Source organism: Henckelia pumila, chromosome 3 (assembly GCF_033568475.1).
Source record: "Henckelia pumila isolate YLH828 chromosome 3, ASM3356847v2, whole genome shotgun sequence".
In the NCBI taxonomy this organism is placed as follows: domain Eukaryota; kingdom Viridiplantae; phylum Streptophyta; class Magnoliopsida; order Lamiales; family Gesneriaceae; genus Henckelia; species Henckelia pumila.
Window position 1 is genome coordinate 192,686,547 of NC_133122.1, and position 23,262 is coordinate 192,709,808.

The 23,262-nt window shown below is 33.5% G+C and overlaps 1 protein-coding gene across 2 annotated transcripts; it reads right to left on the reverse strand.

The window, feature by feature from the left end:
- Positions 1 to 5,866: 5,866 nt before the first annotated feature.
- Positions 5,867 to 9,726, reverse strand: LOC140886105 (uncharacterized). 2 transcript variants are annotated; one of them, XM_073292611.1, is made up of 3 exons: positions 9,068 to 9,726; positions 6,361 to 8,445; positions 5,867 to 6,161 (listed from the first exon to the last, which is right to left on the reverse strand). In XM_073292611.1, the coding sequence occupies exons 1-3, from the start codon at positions 9,600 to 9,602 to the stop codon at positions 5,896 to 5,898; spliced, it is 2,886 nt and encodes a 961-aa protein (XP_073148712.1). In that variant the 5' UTR covers positions 9,603 to 9,726; the 3' UTR covers positions 5,867 to 5,895. The 2 variants fall into 2 exon arrangements, with proteins under 2 accessions (XP_073148712.1, XP_073148711.1); XM_073292610.1 differs by having other exon boundaries at positions 5,867 to 6,239.
- Between the last annotated feature and the right edge of the window lie 13,536 nt (positions 9,727 to 23,262).

The window sequence follows — 23,262 nt, forward strand, 5'->3', positions numbered from 1 at the left end:
TTTCTTTACCGGGCTGTCTTGAGTCCCTGATGATCTTAACTTTGTCCACGGTTTCTTGGACTAATTTTGGTCCCGTGATTTTTTTTCTCGCCCACCTCATTCCAATACAGAGGTGATCGACACATTATTCCATACAGAGCCTCATATGGTTCCATGCCCAAACTACTGTGATAACTATTGTTATAGGCGGATTCCACGAAAGATAGATGATCACACCAATTTGAGCTGAAATCTAAAGCGCATACCCATAGCTTATCTTTGAGGGTCTGTATAGTTTTTTCAGTTTGCCCGTCAGTCTGTGGATGGTACGATGTGCTCATTGTCACCATTGTACCCATTGCCTCTTAAAACTCTTCCAAAATCTTGAGGCAAATCTTGGGTCTCGATCTGACACAATACTGAATAGAACTCTATGTAACCTCACAATGTTATCCATGTATAGATTGCCAATATTTCCAAGTTTTAGTTCATGCGTATGGGCAAGAAATGAGCAGATTTGGTTAGTCTATCCACAATTACTCATATACCATCATGGCTTTGACGCGATTTTGGTAGTCCGACTACAAAATCCATGGAAATATGCTCCCATTTCCATTCGGGTATTGCTAATGGTTTAAGTAATCCATCGGGTCTCTGGTGCTCGGCTTTTACTTGTTGACACACCAAACAGTTAGAGACAAAGTCTGCTACGTCTCTTTTCATCCCATTATACCAAAATCCCTTTTCCAAGTCCTTTTACATTTTTGTGCTTCCAGGGTGAATGGAGAATTTCGAATTGTGAGCTTTTGTCATGACCTCGTGACGTAGATTTTCAATATCCGGGACACATAGGCGATCCTTCATCCAAAGAGTATTACTCTGATCGAGTTTGTGTTCAATATTCTTTCCTCCCTTGACATGAGATTTGATCTTAGCCAAGTTAGGATCTTGATCTTGGCTAATTTTGATATTCTCACAAAATAAATGGATTGCTGTCATGGCTTCTAGGAACACTTCCCCATGTGTTTGCGACTCAAAGAATCGACCATTTTGTTGGCTTTCCTCGGATGATAGCTGATGGTCAAGTAATAATCCTTCAACATCTCTATCCACCTTACTTTGTCTTGTGTGAATATATATTTAAGGCTTTGGTGATCTGTGAAGACTTCATATTTAACTCCATAGAGGTAATTCCTCCAAATTTTTAGAGCAAACACGACTGCAAATAATTTGAGATCGTGTGTGGGGGTAATTTTGTTCATATGGCTTGAGTTTCCTTGATGTGTATGCAATCACTCTCCCCTCTTCCATAAGGATGCAACCAAGTTCTTGTTTCGATGCGTCACTGTAAATTGTGAAGTTGTTTCCTTCTGTAGGCTGTGCCAAAACGGGAGTGGTTGATAGCGTTTCCTTCAGTGTCTCAAAACACTTTTCACATTCCTCAGTACTCCATGTGAACTTAGAATTATTTTGAATGAGTTTGGTGAGAGGTATTGCCAACGATGAAAATTATTAATTATCTTATTAAAGCAACAAAATGGGAATCTATTTCTAATGTTCGTAAAATTATCATCCTCTTTTACAAGAAATTAAAATAAATAGACAAAATCAACAAGTTGAAGTCATTCCAATAAAAAAAATCGGCAGAAAATGATAAATAATATTAAAACATTATAACAAATTTTTTTTTTACTAATTCAAATTTAGATACCATATGAAAACAATAAAATAGGATAGAAAAACATTTACAAAAATAATCTACAGTGAATATAGAAAGCCCTAAGAAGATAAACATAAAAAATTCTAGTTTTCAAAACATTTCAAATATCTAAAAATACTGTTAAAAATTTCCAAGATAATAAAATAAAATTTATAAAAAGTATCCAAATCAGTTGAGTAAAATGAAAACAACAACTAGTAGCTCTAATGAACCAATAGAACTAATAGCTCCTGATACCCTTATCTCCAATTTAAGAGTAATAATAATTCGAATACTAGTGAAGTATTAGAACAATTCCAAGATCCTAGAAAAAATAATAAAATAATTTGGGATCTACATATACAACAACCATTACAAAAAATTCTTGCTCTAGACTTAAGAATAGTTAAACCTTTAGCACAATATCGTTTTAATGTCCCTTCTGTATTTGATTGAAACATAGATGAGATGGCATAATATATCCTTAGTCTTTTACAACAAATGACTATGAATGCAAATGCTTATAAAACCCAAATTGGGATCCATGATAAAATCATATCCGAACTCTTCATAGCAGGGTTCTTTAGTCAAATAAAAGTTTGGTGGGATTATTATCTTACAAGCCAACAACAACAATATATTTTAAATTTCATAGAAAACAGACGAAGGAGTATCAATTCTTGATGATAAAAATTTAATATTAACAAGTTCCTTACGTTTATTGGTGATCCCAAACATTTAAAAAATAAAAATTCTGAATTACTATCAAATTTAAAATGGAAAAAATTAAGCAATTTCAATGTACATAAACAATATCTTAACTAGAATAATGCTTAGAGATGATTCTAATCAATGTACCTTCTGGAAAAAAAATTTTCTTGCAGGATTAGCAACTCTTTTAGGAGAAAATGTAAGAAATAAAATTAGAGATTGTGTTAATCAAATAATATCCTACAATGAATTTACTTATGGTCACTTAATAGCCCGACTCAACAAGAAGGCTTAAAATTTTTTCAAGATATGAAACTGCAAAAACATTTAAAATGATAAATGAAAAAAACAAAACAAGAATTTGGAATTTTTTTTTGTAAACAATTAGATATTAGTACTAATAAATCATCCTTTTCAAAATTCTTAGGATATTGTCAACAAGCTAACAAAAAACCACATAGAAAAGTTTTTTAGGAGAAATCAAAAGAATATTAAATCAAAAGAGGAATATTATAGAAAAACCTTTCAAAAAATTTAATGATTCGAAACAAAGTCCTAAAAAATCCTTTATATATAGATATTGAATGTGATAGATTTCATAAAGAAGGACGTCACATTACAAATTATTGTAGACTAAATAAAAAATTAAATGAATTAGAAATTATTGGGTTAAGTGTATATAGGTGATAGTAGAATTAGGATGGGTGACCTCTTGGGAAGCTCTAGTGTGTCAAGCTGCTGATGTTGTGTTGCTTGATTTGATTGGCTAGGTGAGCCGTAAAATAGAGACAACAAATATTTACAGGTAATAATGTCTCTGCTGGGCACAGGGCTAGTGGTAGGGAAAGGAAAATACTGATCACGGAAGGAGATGAGACAATACCAGCAGTAAGACACACTCCTCTCTGGACTCGTGGGTTCAACAACCCAACCTATCTGCACTGCCACAAGTATAAGAAAATAAAGTTGTGTCTTGGCTAACAACTATAAATTTTGGCCTACTGGTAAGGGTTTGATCCTAACAACTGATATTAGAGTTAAGGACATGAGTTCGAGTATCTCAAGAAAAATATAACTATACTTCCTGGGGATGGGGGAAGGAATGTTGGGTTAAACGTGCATAGGTGAGTGCAGTACTAGGATGAGTGACCTCCTGAAAAACTATAGGGCGTCAAACTGTTGATGTTGGCTGCTTGATTGGTTGGCTTGGTGAGCCATAAAATAGAGTCACCGGATCTTCACGAGTATATTGCTTCTGCTGGGGACATGGCTATCGATAGGGAAAGAATAAATGCTTGATCCTAACAGAACTAATGAAGTATTATTAAATAAAATTTCTAATATATTAAATTATTCTTCTGATTTAGAAATTGAAATTTCTAATTGTGATTAATCTTTACAGATTGATGAATTAATCACAACTAGTGAAAAATTTGAAAATGAAATTAATGTGCCTTCAAAAGATCGATTAATTTTTCTAGATGTAAAAAAATATCAATTATCTCAATATTCAAAAAGACTATGTAGAAAAAATCATGAAATCATTAAATAGCAAAGAAGAAAATAAAAATCTTACCAAACACATCATTAGACAAATTGATGATTATATTGTTTTGATTGATCGTGCAGGTATTCTGCCGGTTGAACATTGGATTAGATGCAGATATATAGCTAATCGATTGGGGTTAGAGCCACGTATTACTCGGAAGGTTTTCATTCGGGTGGTGCGTTGGATTCCTCCTCCAATTGGTTATTACAAGTTTAATTCGGATGGTTGCTCAAAAGGTGGAGGAGAATATGGAATTGGAGTCATTGTTCGAGATCATATGGGTAGACCAATTATTGCCTTTCATGAGAACATTGGTGCAGGATCGAATACTCGGGCAGATCTTTGAGCAATCCTTAAGGGGGTTCAAATTTGCAGATTATATAAGTTATTTCCATTATGGCTTGAAGTGGATTTCATGGAAGCGCTTAACATCATTGAAGCGAATACATCTAGTTGGGATCTCAGTAACACTCTCACTCTGATCCAACAAATTTTATTTGGGGCCTCTGTGCGCAAGTCTCATATTTTCAGAGAGGCGAATGCGGCGGCAGATGAACTGGCGAACCTAGGGCTGAAACGAGGGATGGATACAATTCGGCCAGAATATATTCAGGGGCAACATAAAGGAATTTGTAGACTAGATATAGTTGGGTTTCCATATGTTAGGATCAACTCGAACTTGATTTAATTTGGTGTCTCAGATTTTTATTGCTCTTGTAATTTCTTGAGAGGTTTTGGTCTAGTCCTCCTCTCTTGTATTTCCTTTATTTTTTTCTAATAAACGGGTAGGGGTCAGCCAAACCCCCCGCCACAACAGGCAGCTTCGGAAAAAAAAAATCTAAAAATACTTATAACTTAACCAATACTTTAGATAGAGATAAGACAATAAAAATAAGGGAAAATTGCATATATTATCCTTGTGAAATCCAGAGTTTGCTGATAACCCCCTATGAAAGTTTTTTAAGCTAATAACCCCTTGTGATTCTAGATATGTAGCAAGCAAACCTTTACAACTAAAAAATGACGAAAATACCCCTACTTAAAAAAATGATTAAGTTATTTTTTTAATAATTTTATATTTAATTGAATAAAATAATCAAATTTTTAAGTTAAATAACTATGAAACTTATATATAATAATTTTATATTAATATTTTCATTTTTTTAAGTAGGGGTATTTTCGTCATTTATTCGTTATTTTTAGCCGAAAAGGGTGTGCATGATACATATATAGAATCACAGGGGGTTATTAGCTTAAAAAACTTTCATAGGGGATTATCAGCAAACCCGGGATTTCACAAGGGTAATATATGCAATTTCCCCTAAAAATAATAACAACTCAAGTTAGTGGACCAAAAAACTATTTTTTGCAATATAATATAAATATGAGTATATAATTTTTTTTGTAATACGAGTTGACATGATTTATATCGATTGTGAAAAATAATATTTTTTGACATAAAAAATAATATTTTATCATAGATCAGGTCGGTCCGAATAAAATTTCAGTGCAATCTATGCTACCTATATTAGATATGCTACACTCAGTAAGTTTTATACCAGAATCAATTGATGGTCTAATTTCAAATAAAAATATTTTTGGAGTTCACAAAAAACATCAATTGATGTTCTTGTATAAAAATTATGCCATGATGTAGAACATTCGGTGTTGCAACTCAATGCAGAAAATATTCCCAACAAAAGATCATGATTTACGCTATGTCCCCACAGAATTTGAACGATTGGAGAAGTGTAAGTTTTGTTAAATCAATTATTACGCATTTATTTTAAACATTTAGGAACACCATATATGAAAGCTTCTTGCAATCTCCATAAACACCTTTTTTAGACACACTTCACAAAACAAACAAAAAAACACAATCAAGAAATTAACGGAAAAGTATAACTTAGTATTCATCAATTATTATTATCATATGATCACAACCATTTCAGTTTATCTAGTGAAGCAATTCAGTTTTGATCTTTTGGAGCTTCCGTACTACGTCGTTCATATTAAGCCTCATCTCAGAAAACTCTGTTGCACATTCTAGGGCGACCACAAAGACCGATATCAAACACTTCTCATATTTACTTCTACTGATCTCTCCATTCGAATTCAATAAAGGGACATCGACTATCTGCATTACATCGCTGCTAAATGCTTCAGACACCCATTTCGTCAATGTTAACTCACCCGAAAACATCTCGTCTGTTGGCTTCTTTCCTGTAAATGTTTCCACCAACAAAATACCATAGCTATAAACATCTGCCATGGTCGAAACTATACCCGTGGATCCATACTCTGACAATACGAACATGCCATCATTAAAAAACATATGAGAGATCCGTAGCTAAATCACTGCATGAAATGCATTATATAATGTCTATATTCGACCAAATTAATTTGAATAGCATGAAATTACCTGGTGCCATATACCCAATTGTACCCAGAGTTTTAGTTTGCTCCATTCTCTGTTCTTCTGTGAGGAGTTTGGCTATGCCAAAGTCACCTACGTATGCAATCATATCTTCATCCAAGAGGATATTACTCGGCTTCAAATCGCAATGCACGATCGGTGAGGAATACCCAAGATGCAGATACTCTATTGCGGATGCGACGTCTATCATTATTCCCAATCTTTGAACTAAAGTTAAGAACAATTCAGGTGAGTATAGCCATTTGTCGAGGTCTCCATTGGGAATATATGCCATCACCAAAGCCTTGAAATCGAGGTTGGAGCAACTAGTAATGACCTTCACTAGATTTCTATGACGAATACTACGCATTATTCGGCACTCCGTGTCGAAGCTCTGTAGTGCTCGCTGCATTTCTGAATTGAAGACCTTAATAGCATACGTCTTCTCATCAGAAAACACCCCTTTATACACCAAACCGTAGCTTCCGCTTCCAATCAGATTTTCTTGATCGAAGTTGTTAGTGACTCGAACAATTTCATGATATGATATTCTCTCTAGAATGAGGCTAGGGATATTGGGCAGAGTTGGAAAATATATGGTCTTTCTACCACCACATTTTCTATACAAGATTACAATTGTGGCAACAACAACCACTGAAAATATCAGTGGCAGTATGTACCTTAAAAGCCTCTTGTTACTCGATGGTTTTTGCCTGACATTATTTTCTTTGCATGGCTTGACGTTGAATCGAGAAGCTCCACACAAACCTGCATTACCTTTGAAAGAATCAGCCGTGAAGTTGACAAAATTCCCTCCATTGGGAATTTCACCTGTGAGTTGATTGAAAGAAACATTGAAGTAATTGAGATTTGGAAGTGTCTCCAACAATTGGGGAATTGAACCAGAGAGATTGTTGAGGGATAGGTCCAAATGTTCCAAGGCCGTCAAGTACGGAAAGGAATCGGGTATTTCGCCATCGAACCTATTATTCGATAATGCTAAATTGCTTAGACTCTGAAGCTTCACGATACTTGTTGGAATTCTTCCAGAGAGTCGATTTTCAGATAAATCTAACTCCAACAAGCTCTCCATATTGCCTATTTCTTCGGATATTGAACCATCGAAAAAGTTTTTAGACAAATATACTTGTTGAATCCCCTTATTCAACCAAAAAGTAGTGGGAATGGTAGCATTGAAGGCATTAACCGAAATGTCTATTATGTTCAGCAATGGTAGAGACCCTAAACAACTTGGTAGCTTTCCAGACATTCTGTTATCCGAAAAATATGCAGCATACATGTTTTTCAGATTGCAAAAGCCAAGGGGGATGGAACCCTCCAGCATATTTTCATTCACTGCAAATAGCTGCAAGTTGGTTAAACGTTGCAGAGTTTCAGGAATCACTCCTGTTAACTCATTGTCGTCAATATCCAATATAACCAAGCTACTAAGATTCCCGATTTCTTCCGGGATTCTGCCTTTGATCTCGCATGAATAGGCAATTAAATTGACAACAGATGTAGAAAGATTGCTGGACCCAATAGATTTGGGAAGAATTCCGGTTATGGGATTATTGCCAAAATTAAATATCGTGAGATTCTTGCAATTTGCAAGAGAAGTTAAAAAATCTTGGTGGGGTATGGATAAATTGTTGGTGAAATAATTAAATCCCAAGTTAAAGATTTGAAGCAGGCGTAGATTCCTGAGGGATATGGGTATGAGGCCAGTGAAAGAGTTGGAAGAGAGATCGAGAGAAACGAGTGTGGAGAGATTTGAAATAGAAGTCGGGATGCTTCCATAGAATCGATTTCCGCCAAGGAAAAGATGTTCAAGATTTGGAAAACTTTTGTCGATCAAAGGAGGGAGAGTACCAGATAGATTATTATTCTCCACAAACGAAAGTACTTGCAATTTGGAGAGATTGAAAACAGAGTGTGGGACTTCACCGCTGAGGCTGTTCATTTGCAAAACCAACCATCTTAAACTCCATAAACTTCCCAGTTGGAAGGGAATGTTGCCATGGATATTGGTTTCCCTTATAACTAAATACTCCAAATTTGACAAATTTCCAATCGAGGATGGAACGGTGCCTGTGCATAAAGAAAATTACCATCAATATTAATTAAGTGTTTGGAAATTAAAAAAAAAATGATTATGAAACTTTGGTAAAAAAAAAAACTATTTAGCAATTTTTTTAAAAAAAATATTTTCAAACATGAGTCCACATCAAGTTCAAATTTACTTTTTATGATATTCGATTCATATTTTTAATGATTTTTAGTTACTTTTTTAAATTTATGATGTTGGGAGTTGATAGATTTTGTTGACTTTTATAATAATATCACGTAATTTCAAAAATTTTCTATGGATATTTGCATACTTTTTGACAGAATTTTGTAGATATTTTTTAATTGAATTCTATAGATTTTATAATTTGAACGACGTAGAAAATTGTGAGAAACTGAAATTTTAGTGAGCTGAAATGAGGTAAACCACAATGAGTTAGACCGAATACATGAGGTAAACTGAACTAAGATGAACTGAATTGACCAATTGACCAAGACCAGTTTAGTTTAGCTTCACGAGACTAGTAAGTAGCTGCTCCAGATTCGTAATTGAAATATTAACTTGAAATAATGACAATCAAAGGCAACATTCATATATGCATGCATATACACGACAATAACATTTACATGAAACATGCTTAATTACCTGTGAGTTTATTTTGCCCAATAGATAACAACACGAGCTGTGACAAGTTTCCAATTTCCATGGGAATGCTCCCGCTGAAACTATTTTCTCCCAAGAACAGCTCCTTTAGCTGTGAACATTCACCTAAAGATTTTGGGATTTCCCCATCTATTTCATTTCCTCCAGCCATTAGATATTCTAAGTTTGGAAATTGGTGGCAAATCTTTATAGGCAGTGCACCAGTTAATTGGTTCTGCTGCAGTTCAATTCCTTTGAGCTTAGAAAAGTTGAATCTGCTCCATGGTACCGCTCCAGAGAGATAATTCTTTTGCAAGTATAGGGACTCAAGATTGGATAACGACCCCAAACTCGAGGGAATGAGACCACTAAGCTGGTTGTAGTTCATGTTCAGAAAGCGAAGCCGTCTCAGATTCCTCATCTCATCTGGGATTTGGCCGCTGAAGTTGTTGTTGCTCATGTCCAAGTATGTCAAAAAAGACAGATTGGTGATTGCTAGTGGAATGGTTCCTTGTAAACCCATGTTGAGGAGATTCATAACGGTGACTCTGTGATGCTTCCGACCACAGATGATGCGAATCCAGGTACAAAAGTTGGTCCCCTGCGTCCAATTTTTAGCCAATATTGTTATATTGGTGTTGGAGTTGGAGTTGGAAGTTAAATGAGCCTTGATGGCCAGAAGAGAGGACTCATCGTCTGCCTCCCCGGAAATTATTATCAGATTGAGACAGAGTACCACAACTATGATCAATAATATTGTTGGACAAATTTTTCTCATCATTTTTTTTTTATTTCTTTATGGGAATCGTGAATATATATGAGACTACAATCGATATCTAATTAAAGAATTCGAAGATTTTGATTTTGCTTAATCAATTAATGGTGACTTGAAATAGTAAACCATAATACAATTTTCATTTAATATTTAAGTCAGAGGTTACATGATGTGATTAGTGCATGTTCGGTCTCGTAATAATCAATTATGAGCAGGGCTTTTTTTTTTTTTCGTTTTTTTTTTTTAAAGAAAAATAAAATAAAATAATAGTAATAATAACACAAAAACCCATGTAAGAAAGTATTAGGAGTCAATTTTGTGAGACTAATCCTTAATTTGGGTCACCGAGGAAAAATATTACTTTTTTTCAAAGTATTACTTTTTTTATATTAAATATGAGTTAGGTTAATTCGTGTCACGGATAAAGATATGTGAGACTGTCTCACAACATAATAATAATAATAATAATAATAATAATAATAATAATCTCTCCCTATATATAAAGAATCTTTCCCTTAGACACCATCTTTTAAATTGCCGAAATTGCCCTTATTTAATATAAATATTACAATTTTATTTTTATTTGTTTTTTTTTTTGAAATTTTGATATTTCAAATTTTGATATTTTTCTCAACTAAACATTGTAGATAAGATAAATTGATAAAAAAATATTTCAATTGATTTTTATATTATTTTATAAATGTTAAAAAATAAATTTAAATATTATTGAAAAAATAATATTTATACATAACATACAATATTAAATATATTGTATGATTTTATACACACGCAACGCGTGTGCGCGATTATGCTAGTTATAATAATAGATCATGTATTCATTCCAGAAGTAATCAAATGAGCAAGACTTTTTATTATTATTATTATTTTATTTTTTATTTTTTATTTTTCTGTTTTTTTTATATAAATTCGAGTTGATTCCAAAGTAATCAAATGAGCAAGGTTTTTTTTTTTCTTTTTAATTTTTATCCGTGTTCATTTTAGTGTAGACTTGACTTGATTTACAAAGTTGATCGTCAACCTTTGAATTCTAACACCCCGTTGAAGCTGCCGATCAAATTAATTTAATGGAGTTAATCAAACTACTTTAATTTATTTCATTTTAATTTTAAAATCAAATAAATTCTGCATTATTAAGTCAAATTGTACCCCATTTCCAAATATGAGATATTTCTTGGGTTCTTAATTATATAGGTAGTTAGGTAGGTAGCTAGATATGAAAATGATTTTTTAAATTTAAAAAAAATTGTTTATTTTTGGGTTTTATTAGATTAATTTTTCAAAGTTTTGTTTTTAATAGATTAGCTTTTAGTTTTGGTTACTTTTGTTCAATTGCTAACATTATTATCTATAATAATAATAATATAATAACTTATATAAAAGAGTGAACAAAAGAACAAAGTTTTACGATTGTGAATTTACTACTTTGTCCTTTCATTCAATCTTCTATGTACTCAAAGAGAAGCAATTGACCGTTTTAGAAGGTCCAAATAGACCGAAATTAAATACATGAGATAACCCACTCAATCCCCTCCAACGTTCCAAAAAAATACCAACTGGAAGGAGAAAAAACGAAGGAAAATAGAAGCGATTGTAGTTGCACCGCCTGTGGCTTATCAATAAGTCGAAAACCATCAAATTTCTCTTCAAAAAGGTTTGCCTATGGTTTTTTTGTTCCAAAACACAGGCCCATATGCTCTTGGGATTCAATACATTGTTTATGTTCTTGGTTTTTGGTGTCATTCTCCATTTAGCATTTAATTAAAAATTAAAAACAATTGACTAGGATTTATGCTTCCTTCGTTATTGTCTTCTTACCTATGTGTTTAATTTGATTTGTATTTGTTAACATTTGTTTCGGTTGTAAACTAAGTCTCGGTCACCTTCAACCCAATGCATATTTCTCTAAAAGTTCTTGGACCATGCAGAACTAAATTGTGTAAAGAATTTCAAGCAAGTATTTATAAAATTATACTTGATGTAATAAGCACTTGGTGTAACCCTCGAAGAATTGATGAAATGAGAGTGCTCCAATAAAGGGTTTAATAGTACACGGGCTGTGCGAAATAAAAATCAGATGATAAGTACTTGGTGTAACTCTCGAACAGGGTAACATGTAATTTAATAAAAATTTGGCTGTCAAAAACCCAAAAATCTAACTCATTGAATAAAGTAAGATGAATTTGCAGCAGCTTAATAAGGTGTATACATCCATTGAGAGATGAAAATTTGGAAATGGACTGTCCGCTGATAAAGATATATATATATATATATATATATAATTTGTACTGAAATAATGACATAAACTGATCTTGGAATTTTAAAGCCTGAATATTTGATTACTAGGTTTCCAACGTTCATGAATTGTCTTTTTGTATTTTCATGTTATCATCTGATTCCATGTGTTTGTACATTTTCCACACAGAATGTTGTTCAATGACAATACTATTACTTCTCTCGATGATGTGCACGGAAAATATCCAGCCCCAGGTATATTTTTCAGCAGGTTATAGTGGATGTCATATTTTGTATGGCATTTAGTTGCTTCCTGTTTTTTTATCAATCTTCTCAACTATATGCATATAATGTTCAGAAAAATCTGCAGGTACCAACAAATCTGTTTCAATCTATTCAAATCTGGAGATTGAAAAACGCCGTCAACGGATTCATAATGCATCAGAGTCAAGGAAGAAAAGAAAACGGTGAACTTTGTTTTCATATAAGTGTTCTTTTTATGTGATAAATAAACAAATAATAATAGTATTTAAATTAGCACACACCACTGTTTTTTTTTAATGGGAATTGTTAACATTTATTTCGTTTCATTGTAAAAAAAATTTCGGTCATTATATAATATTATATGTTCATAGCTTACATTTTATTACCTTTATCAGCAGTGTTTTATTCAATGGAGATAGTTTCTCACATGTTGATTGTACAAACAAAAATTCAACCTTCCAAGGTATCATATAAAAATCAGTTGCATTGTCGTCTATCTTTCTTGTATCAATTATATTAACTGTATGCATCGTAGAAAATACTCTAGAGGCGGCCAACTTAATATCAAGTTCTTCACCCTTGCTTGATCAGACAAGTCCACAATGGATGGAATTAAATAAAGGAAGATACAGAGATTTTCCAACCTTGCTTAAAGCTGTTAAACATAAAGGTAAAAAATTAAATCAATAGCCGTACATATCCAATCCAATATATTAATAAATTTGTTTATACTTTATGAATTCTGGAATAACATATTTATAATTTTCTCATGTTAATGTTTTGAAGGCACGATAGAGTTACGTGTGATCAATTCAATGGATGTTTGTCGTCACTGTGGGGCAAAAAAGTTTGAATTTGAAAGCCCCACCTTTTGCTGTGACAATGGCAAAATTATATTAGTTGACACAATTATGCCGCATGAATTGTTTGAATTATTTACTAATACACAATCTCTAGAAGCAGAGAATTTCCGCAAGAGGATCAGAGTATATAACAGTTTATTTTCATTCACTTCTTTTGGTATTAAAGTGGATAATAATCTTGCTTCTTCGAATTGTGGAATCTATATACTTAGAGTGTTAAGACAAGTGTTTCATACACTCCCGCCTTTGAATCCTCATGAGGGGAAACCATCTCATTTTCAATTGTATTTTTTTGGGATAACGACAACGAACTGGCTAATAGGATGAGCGTATTTGACAATGCTGATATTTGTGAAGGTACTATGAAGCTATTAATGGATGTCATGAAAAAAAATCCATATGCTAAATTGTTTCACATGATAAATGATTTTCCCTCTATTGAAGAGGTAACCCTTCAAATATGCAAAAATGCTGGAGTAGATCAACGATGCTACAAAAATCTTACAGCAGATCAAGTTGATGCTATTTGGATTGAGGGAAATAATCCGAATATTTCATATGATAGGAACATAGTACTTCATGGGTCCGATGGACAGAAACATAGGATAAAACATTATTTTGGATGTTACAATCCCTTGCAATATCCTTTTCTTTTCCCAAACGGTGAAAATGGTTGGCACCAAAACATTCCTAAATTTAAGAATGACAGTTCTGTTATGCAATCACATCATACTACAAAAAATCCAATAGATTTCTCCTCTGTGGAATCTATTCTTTGGCCGAAAGACACTGGTACATTTTTTTTTTACTTTTTAGTACTTATTCTTCCATATGCTCTATAATTATGTCGATGATAAAATTCTATGGTTTGATGCAAAAAATAAATTTTTATTTCCAATTTAGATGAAGATAAACTTATTAATGTATTGAAATTTATATAGTATCACAATATACAATTACCTAGGTTTTTATAAAAATATTTAACTCATCAACATCATCATCATGATTATATCTCAAAATTAAATTAATTCTATTGAAAACAATTGTGTAAAATAATAATAATTATTAATATTAATTATTAGTGTTATTATTATTATTATTCATTTTGTTAACTTCTTTGGTTTATTCAATATTTGAAAATTTAATTTATGATAATAGGATCATCAAGGCGAAGAAAAAATGACGAGTACAGACTACCCAATCAGGGAAAAACGTTAAATTTTTTCAAGATGGATAAATAACTTAGTAAACATTAAAGAAGAAGCTTCTTTGACACGGGTATAAAAACAATATCTATTTCCCATCATATATTTTAATAATGTATATATATATATATATATATATATATATCTTATAAATATAGTTTTATTATTTATTCTTTATGTCCGTTCACAATAACACAAGCACATTAATGTTATATATTTAATTATTTTCATAGAAACGGTTTTACTGGTTTAAAGCATCTATATGTGAGATTGAAAATAAATCAAAGCCATGGTATGACGCGTGTACCAATTGTCTCAAAGAGATCGTAAAAACAACGGATGTCGTCAACTGTATCAATTGCAAGTTGCATGATTCTCAAATCATGCCAAGGTAATCATTTTCTCGGTTGTGGAATTGATGAGAAACTTTTATTTTGATGTATTTTTTAATTATTGTATGTATATTAAAAATTCTACTTACATTTTGATGCCAATTGAAACTCTATAGATTTTGCTTAACGATGACGGTGAAAAACAACGACACAACGACAAGGATTACATTATTTGAAGATGCGGCTTCAGATATAGGTTGCTCAGTGAACAAATATATTGAGTTGCTCAAAAAAGTGTACATGATTGCAAATTACAATTGTTGATTTTCCATGTTTACGAATTACATGCTATAAAACACATTTTTAATATATGATAATAGGATGAAGGGGAACCAAAAATCACAACTACTCTTGACAACCCGATCAATGAAGAACAAACATTTATTTTTAAGATGGATAAATAACTTCTTAAGAAGAAGAAGCCTCTCTCTATTGTGGTGGAAGCGTTCCAAAAATCATTGCAAAAAAACTCCGAAGCTAAAATATCTCCACAACAAAGGACACCAAATAGGAAGAAAAAAAAGGATTCACCCAAATCTACAAACAAGACAAAAAATGTGCAACCACCAAAAGAAGCAAAGACTGAAAACATCGACATTGCTGATGATCAGAAATTGTCTGTGTTTACTCAAAAAAGAAGACGTCTGATTAAACAAAAGAATGAATCGAATGTGAAAAACGTTACAGTGAAAAAATAAAATTTTTACGTTGTTTCTTACGATGTGATCAAATTAAATTCAAGAATCTTATTATAATTAATTTTATTTAATTTGTCATTATAATTTATTTTACTTCATATATGTTCGCACGTGCAATGCACGTGCATGTTACTAGTTAATGAAAATGTAAGGCCCGAAAATATTAAGTTCTTAATTACGGGATTTAAGATTTAAATTCCAAAGAAAAGTGAAAAGATGAATTTAAGAATTTATGGAAATTGGAGATTTCAATTTCGGGTCAGAAATATTTAATTTGAGGATTTTTGGATTTTAAGATTTTAATATCCGGAATTCTTAAATTAAAAGATTAAAAATATTTGCAATTGATATTTATGGAATTTAAGTTGTGAATTCCAATATGATAAATGTCACAGATTTAATTTGAGGATGAAATCCGAGCAAGGGCCAATTTGCAAATATTGAGCAATTCAGGGACTAAAATGCAATAATGTCCGAAATGATTTAATTTTAATCCAAGAATATTTAATTTGAGAATATTTAGAGTTTAGACTTGAATTCTAATATTCTTAAATTATTTAGGATTGAAATTGAATTAAATCGCTTGTTCAGGGACTGAATTGCAATTAGGCCAAAGTTCAGGGACCAAACTGCAAATTCCTTGCAACTTGGCTGAATAAAACGTGTAATCAGAAGGAAATTCATCAGATTTCCAGAAAGTGGTCGAGAGGGAGAAAAGAAAAGGGGTTTCAACCATTTTTGCCTTTTCGAGTCCCGATTAAATTCAATCCGCCCGGTAGAATTTACGATTGATCGTATATTTGCGATCGCGGCTTCGAGTGCTACGTTTTGACATTTGACTTGAAGATTATCGAAGTTGAATTGACGAGTTCAAGTTCGAATGACTTGAAGTGTTTGAAGTTGAATCAAGAATACCTTCAAGTAGCACTGATTGAAATAAGAAGAATTTGATGTCAGATTTGGACAGCTTGTTGTTGATCAAGAATTGACAGAGGGTCAGCTATTTGAATCAGAAATGCAGGTATGAATAGACATTAATAAGATGGGCAGAATAACTCGAGGTTGTTTCTGATTATCGAGTTGCCTAAAATCACATACATGCATGTTTAATATATGTTATTGTTTACGTTTACATAAATGGGATAGATTATTCAAGATAGATATCTTCTTGAATTTTCAGAATATTTATGTCAATGTTTATTTGTCTTCTTTGATTTATATTATGTTCTGTATTGAACATGTCTTACATATTCCATGTGATGCTTACAGATTTGTCGGTATCTTTGAGTGATTATATGATCATATGATTATATGATTGATGTGTTCAAGATGTTGTTTTAGCTTATGTATGATTTGATGCATTCAGATTATGTTGCATTCATCTTGAACTCCAGCCTGAAAAGCACAGAGGGTTGAAAGGCCTAGAATGCAGATGACGTTTGGAGAACTGTAGTTGAGTGGCACGGAATGTAGATTTACTTCCAGAGTTAGATGACTCATGGCACGGAATATAGATTTATTTCCAGAGCTAGATAACTCACAATAGTTTAACCAACGTCAGGGGATTGAGAGATTTGACGCCACCTCGATTGGGAGAATCGGTGGTTAGTTAAAGATTTTATTTCCCCGGGATCCCAGAATTACGATTTATTGATATCAGATTCGATAGCCTATTCCTTGGCACATGCATTGCATTTATGCATTAACCTAGAGATTTCTAGGGATTAGAATATGCGTTTATAAATGCTAGCATGTTATGTTATGACATTCAAGATTTGAATGAGTTTATATACTTGGTATTAAAGATGAACATACTATCATGTTTTACCTCCTATTACATGATTGAAGATTTATGATTCATTTGGCATATAGATATCATATGTTTAACTGATGTATATGCATGTTGTTCATACTGAGATTTATTCTCACCGGAGTTATTCGGCTGTTGCTTTGTTTGTATGTGTGCATTGCATCAGGTTTGAGGCATGAGCGAGTCAGATGTGGCTTGGATAGCTCAAGATTGAGAAAGATTAGCATGTGGTGACTTCGGGCTAAGAATAGATTACTGTCAAATGCATGTTAGAAAGTGTTGATTTAGTTTGAGCTTAGAAAACTTAGAATTGAGTTTATTGTATTGCATCTTAGAAACATGTATGCGATTATTGTTATGTCTAGATATGCATGTGTTTATGCTTCGGACATATTGAGATTATGTATGCAATTTTTCAGATTTGAAATAGCCCTAGCAACTTTGATCTTTGTTGTAGCCTTTGATAATTTTTGTAAATTTCTGCACCGACCCTTCTTGGTAGAATGAGCATAAATTTTTACTGAAAACTCCGATTAGGGTGCGGTTGGCGGAATTGGAAAGCTAAGACAAAGATCTACAACTTTTATGTTTATCATTTTACCAGATTCTGTCTGAAACCTATGCACGGGCGCGCCTGAAGTGGGGCACGGGCGCGCGTGAGGTTCTGAAAAAAAAAATTTGGTTTGAATATTCTTTTATTATATGATTAATTGTTGATTAATCGTTTATTCACCTAAGATGAGATTAGCAACCCGAGGTCCCCACAGAAAATGTGTGTACAGATGAACAAATACTTTAAAAACTTTTGATCTGCAATCACTAAAAAAAACATGTAATTTACGACGGTTTTTTAGACGCAAAAAGCATCGCATATTGTATTTTGTGATGCCTTTGCAATGGTTTTTTAAAAACCGTAGCGAAACTTTGCTACACTCTTTTAAAAACCGTCGCAATGTGTTGCTACCATTTTTTAAAAACCGCGGCAAAACTTTGATACGGTTATTTAAAAAGCGAAGCAAAAATTTGCTGCGGTTCTTTCTCTTGTCATCGTCATCTTTTGAATGGTTCTTTCTGTTGGAGCTGGTTACCGCTTTAACTGCTCCTAAAGCTTTGGTCAGTTGAGAAATAGATTGATCTTTCTCTTGAGTTTTTAACTCAAACTCATAAGCCTTTAGGTTAGCAAATAGATCATGAAGTTTCAGTTTATTCAAGTCTTTTTATTTTCTCATCGTCATGGTCTTTACATCTCATTCTTTGGGAAGACCTCGAATAACTTTCAAAATAATTTCTTGATTTGGACATATTTTCCCCAGAGCATTGAGTTTAATAACAATGCTACTAACTCGTTCATCAAACTCTGTCATGGATTATCCTGGCTTCGTTTTGATATTATCAAATTTTTAGGTAACCACAAAAAGCTTATTCTCTTTTGTCTGCTCATTTCCTTCGCAAAGATGGATGAGATTTTCCCTAATTTATTTTTCAATTTTTTGTACATCTTAATTTTTATGAATGTGTTTTTATCCAGAGTCTTGTACAGAATGTCCTTAGTAACATTTCAGCAGTCCATTCAACTCTTGGTTTATCGATGTATTGTGGTCCATCATTTGAGATAGCTATTACAGTGTTAACTTTTGTGATGGTGAGAGGTCCATCAGTGATGACATACCACATATCATCATCAAGTGCAAAAAGATGAGTGTTACGCCTTAAACGCATACAGATCTCGTGTGAAGAGATTTATGTTTTTAATGCATTAACAAGTCTCATAATATTATGTTTTGATGATTACAAAACTCGGTTAATTGTTACTAACCATTTAAAGTGAGATTTTGCAGATTAGAATTTATTGACAAATAAATTGTTGAAAGTTATTTTGAAGCTATACATGTATTTATAAAGTCTTTTATTGCTCATTGAATGGATGGAACATTGTTAAGAGATATGAAAAAAAAAAAAAAAAAGAAGAAGAAGAAGCCAAAGTATGGAGCAGCAACTTCCGAAAATCACTGAGAATTTGCTAGGAATTTAAATCCGATCTTCACCGGTCATAATCGTGATGAAGAGGTTTTACATGTGTTGTTTAAATTTGAAAGCAATCCAACGGCTAGATGTGGAGATATGATTTTTCCACAAAAATTGTGCAGTACCTATTTATGCAGAACTTGTAGTGAAGAATGAAGAATCAACTTCTGAAAATTACTGGACATGCTTGAGATATCAAAATCAAATCTCCACCGATCAAAATTAATATCAGGATGTTTTCAAAATTATATCAAAATTTCATATCAATCCAACGGCTAGATATGAAGTTATGATTTTTCTACAAAGATTGCACCGTACTTATTTCTGCAGAACATGAAGCAAATTATGAAGATTCAACTTCATAAATTAACTGGGATTGTTTGAAACATCCAAATCACATCTCCACCAATCAGATTCAAATTCAGGATGTTTTACAACCTCTGTCTAAATTTCAGATCAATCCAACGGATGGATATGGAGATATGAATTTTTCAAATTTGTTGCACAGAACAAGTTCGAAAACTTGATGAAGTGACTTCCGAAAATTACTGGAAATTTTTGACTTCCGTTCAGATTGAAGATCCAGATGTTTTAAAGCTTCAGTTCAAATTTCAGATCAATCCAACGGTTAGATTGGAAGATATGATTTTTCCACAAAATCCGCTCAGTGCTGGGAAAATGTAGGCAGCGGCGCCGAACACTTTTTGTCACTCCTTGACTTCTTACCACACGCTCCAAGCACTCAAATCAGATTCAAAACTTTGCCAACTATAAATAGAGGCCATACAAGTTCATTTGGAGACATCCCAACTCATATCTTCTCTTCTTTGCAAGAAATTTCTCACTATCAAAGTGTTTGTGTGATATATTTGAGAGTGTTTGTAAAAATAGTTTGTGAGTTGGTTGTGCTATTATTGTAAACACTTGAGTGTGAAGCCAAGTGTGTTTTGCTATCATTGTAAGCACTTGAGTGTGAATCCAAGTGTTGTGTTGAGGCTATCCTTGGATACCTTAAGGCCAAGAGTGTTGAGTTGTATCGGCGCGGTGATCGTGTCAAGTTGTAAGGCTATCCTTGGAGCCATCAAGGCCAAGACGTTCGAAGTGCTAGTGGATCCTTGGTTAATCGACTTAACCAAGAAGGGGAGACGTAGACGATTTATCGTCGAACTTCCATAAACATCTCTTATCCCTTTTACTGTTTTATTTACATTACACATTTATTTACCGCACTTATTATTTGATTGCTTAAGTCTTCCGCTTGCGTACTTGCATAATCGCTTTAAATTGCTAAAGTTACCAATAGAACCTAAATCCCCCCCCCCCCATTAGGTTCTAACAAGTGGTATCAAAGCCATTTGAAAATACTTTTCAAATCCTTTTTATGGCAAACCTAGCGAGTGATTATGCTCAAGGGCAATCTACTAATCGTCCTCCTCTTTTTAATGGCATAAACTACGGGTATTGGAAAAATCGTATGTCACTATATATCCAATCCGTAGACTATGACCTATGGAAAGTGACGGTGAAAGGTCCCTATACACCTATGAAAATAGTTGATGGGGTTGAAATTCCTAAGGGAATGGATGACTTTTCAAAAGAGGACATGAAACTAATTTCGCAAAATGCTAAAGCTATGAATATCTTGCATTGTTCCTTAGATATGAACGAGTACAACCGGATATCGATGTGCTCATCCGCTAAAGAGATATGGGACAAGCTAGAGATATGTCACGAAGGCACCAACCAAGTGAAAGAGACAAAGATCGACTTACTCCAACTCAAATACGAAACATTTGAGATGGAATCCAATGAAGATGCTGACACCATGTTCCAAAGGCTTACTCAAATCATCAATGAGTTAGCACAATTGGGAGAACAATATCTTACCAAGCAAGTTTGGAGGAGAGCTCTTCGTGCCCTACCAAAAGAATGGGATGCAAAGAGAACCGCCATCATCGAATCCAACAAAGGGGACACTGCCGCCTATGATCTTGATCAACTACATGGGACCCTAAAAACCCATGAGTTAGAAGTGTCCACGAGAAAAGAATCAAAGAAAGAAGATGTCAAGCACAAAGGGATAGCTTTGACTACACAAGTCGAAGAAGATGACGATGATGACATGGCTCTCCTCGCAAGAAAATTCAAGAAATTCATGCGAGGAAACAAATTCAAGAAAGACAAGAAACCTGAGAGAGAAGTGACCTGCTACAACTGTCAACAACAAGGTCACTACGCCAATGAATGCCCACTCAAGAAGAAAGTGGACAAAAGAAAGAAGAAAGCCCTACTAGCTACCTGGAGTGATAGCAACGACGACGACGAGGAAGCAAACCTCTGCTTCATGGCTAAGAGTGATGACATCGTCTCTGACGACGATGACGAGGTACCTACTTACGATGAACTCTTACATGCTTATAAAGATATGTTTGATATGGCTAAGGTTCTTAGAAAAGAGAATAGAAATCTTAAAAAGGAATTAGAAACTAAGGAGCATGATAATCTTAGACTTAAGGATGACCTAGATCACTTAGAAAAATCATTCGATAAATTCAATGTGAGTAGCAATAAATTGAACAACCTACTTAGCATGCAAAAATGTAGCTTTGATAAGGGAGGAATAGGCTATGGTAAGAAGTCTATAGACTTTGCTAGTCTAATAGCTAAGGCTGAGATGAGATCACCCCCTACTTGTTCTTATTGTTGCAAATCTGGTCATGTTAGACATAAATGCAAATCATTGAAATATCAATATGTTCAAAAGAGCTATATGAAATGGAGGACTAAGAGTACTTAACAACTCATTAGTCGGCATTATGAGATCACAATCTAAGGGAGTTCAATATAGACCGGCTTAAAAATGCCTTGACTTGCGGCTGGTCTCCCTGTTGAACGTTGCTCTGTCCAAGGAAATAGGTTTTTAAAGTGGCCATATGCCCTACCTACTACTGGGAGCACTCTTAAAAAGTGGCGATGATGTTGCTATGAGAGACTGAACTCTTAGAAGTCTATTTTGTATCTCTCTTTTCTAACATTGTGGACCCAAAAGAACTAAAGGGTACCAAAATCTTTTCTTGTAGGGAAATAGGAAAATTTTTCTCCCTAGCATATGGTATCTAGACAGTGGATGTTCTAGACATATGACGGGGAACAAAGAGCTACTTCAATCAGTCAAACCAAAGGAGAAGGGAACTGTAACCTTTGGAGACAACAGCAAAGGAATCATTGAAGGAATCGGCTCAATAGGTATATCTGAATCTTGCTTGATTGATGATGTACTCCTAGTGAAAGGGCTTAAGCATAATCTACTAAGCATAAGTCAATTGTGCGATAGAGGTTATGAAGTCAAATTAACTCCCCAACACTGCACTATATCACTCACGACTGACAAATCCATAAATTTCAAAGGATATAGAAGTGAAAATGTTTACAAGGTTTCTTTAAACAATTTATCTTTATCAAATATTAAAAGCCTTGTATCCTTGAATGTTGATGACAACATTCTTTGGCATAGACGACTAGGTCATGTTGGTCCTAGTACCATAGAAAAACTTTTTAAACATGATTTAGTTGTTGGTATGCCAAAACTCAATTTAAAATTAGATTCTATTTGTGGTGCATGTCAACTTGGAAAACATACAAGGGAATCTTTTAAAAGCAAAAATTTTATATCTACTTCTATGCCCCTTGAACTTCTTCACCTAGATCTATGTGGTTCATCGAGGAACTCTAGCCTAGGAGGAAAGCTTTATGCATTTGTCATTGTGGATGATTTTTCACGTTACACGTGGACATTGTTTTTAGCCCACAAAAATGATGCCTTTGATTATTTTAAAACTTTTGTCAAACGAGTTGAGAATGAGAAAAATCTTTCAATAAAGCAGATCCGTAGTGACCACGGAACTGAATTTCA

Bases quoted from the DNA above. Each gene is read 5' to 3' on its own strand.
- LOC140886105 (XM_073292610.1), bottom strand. From the start codon at position 9,602: ATGAATCTCCTCAACATGGGTTTACAAGGAACCATTCCACTAGCAATC. The intron at 8,446-9,067 runs GTAATTAAGCAT...CTTTATGCACAG, and splicing joins TGGGCAAAATAAACTCACAG to GCACCGTTCCATCCTCGATT. The intron at 6,240-6,360 runs GTAATTTCATGC...TCGTATTGTCAG, and splicing joins AATTGGGTATATGGCACCAG to AGTATGGATCCACGGGTATA.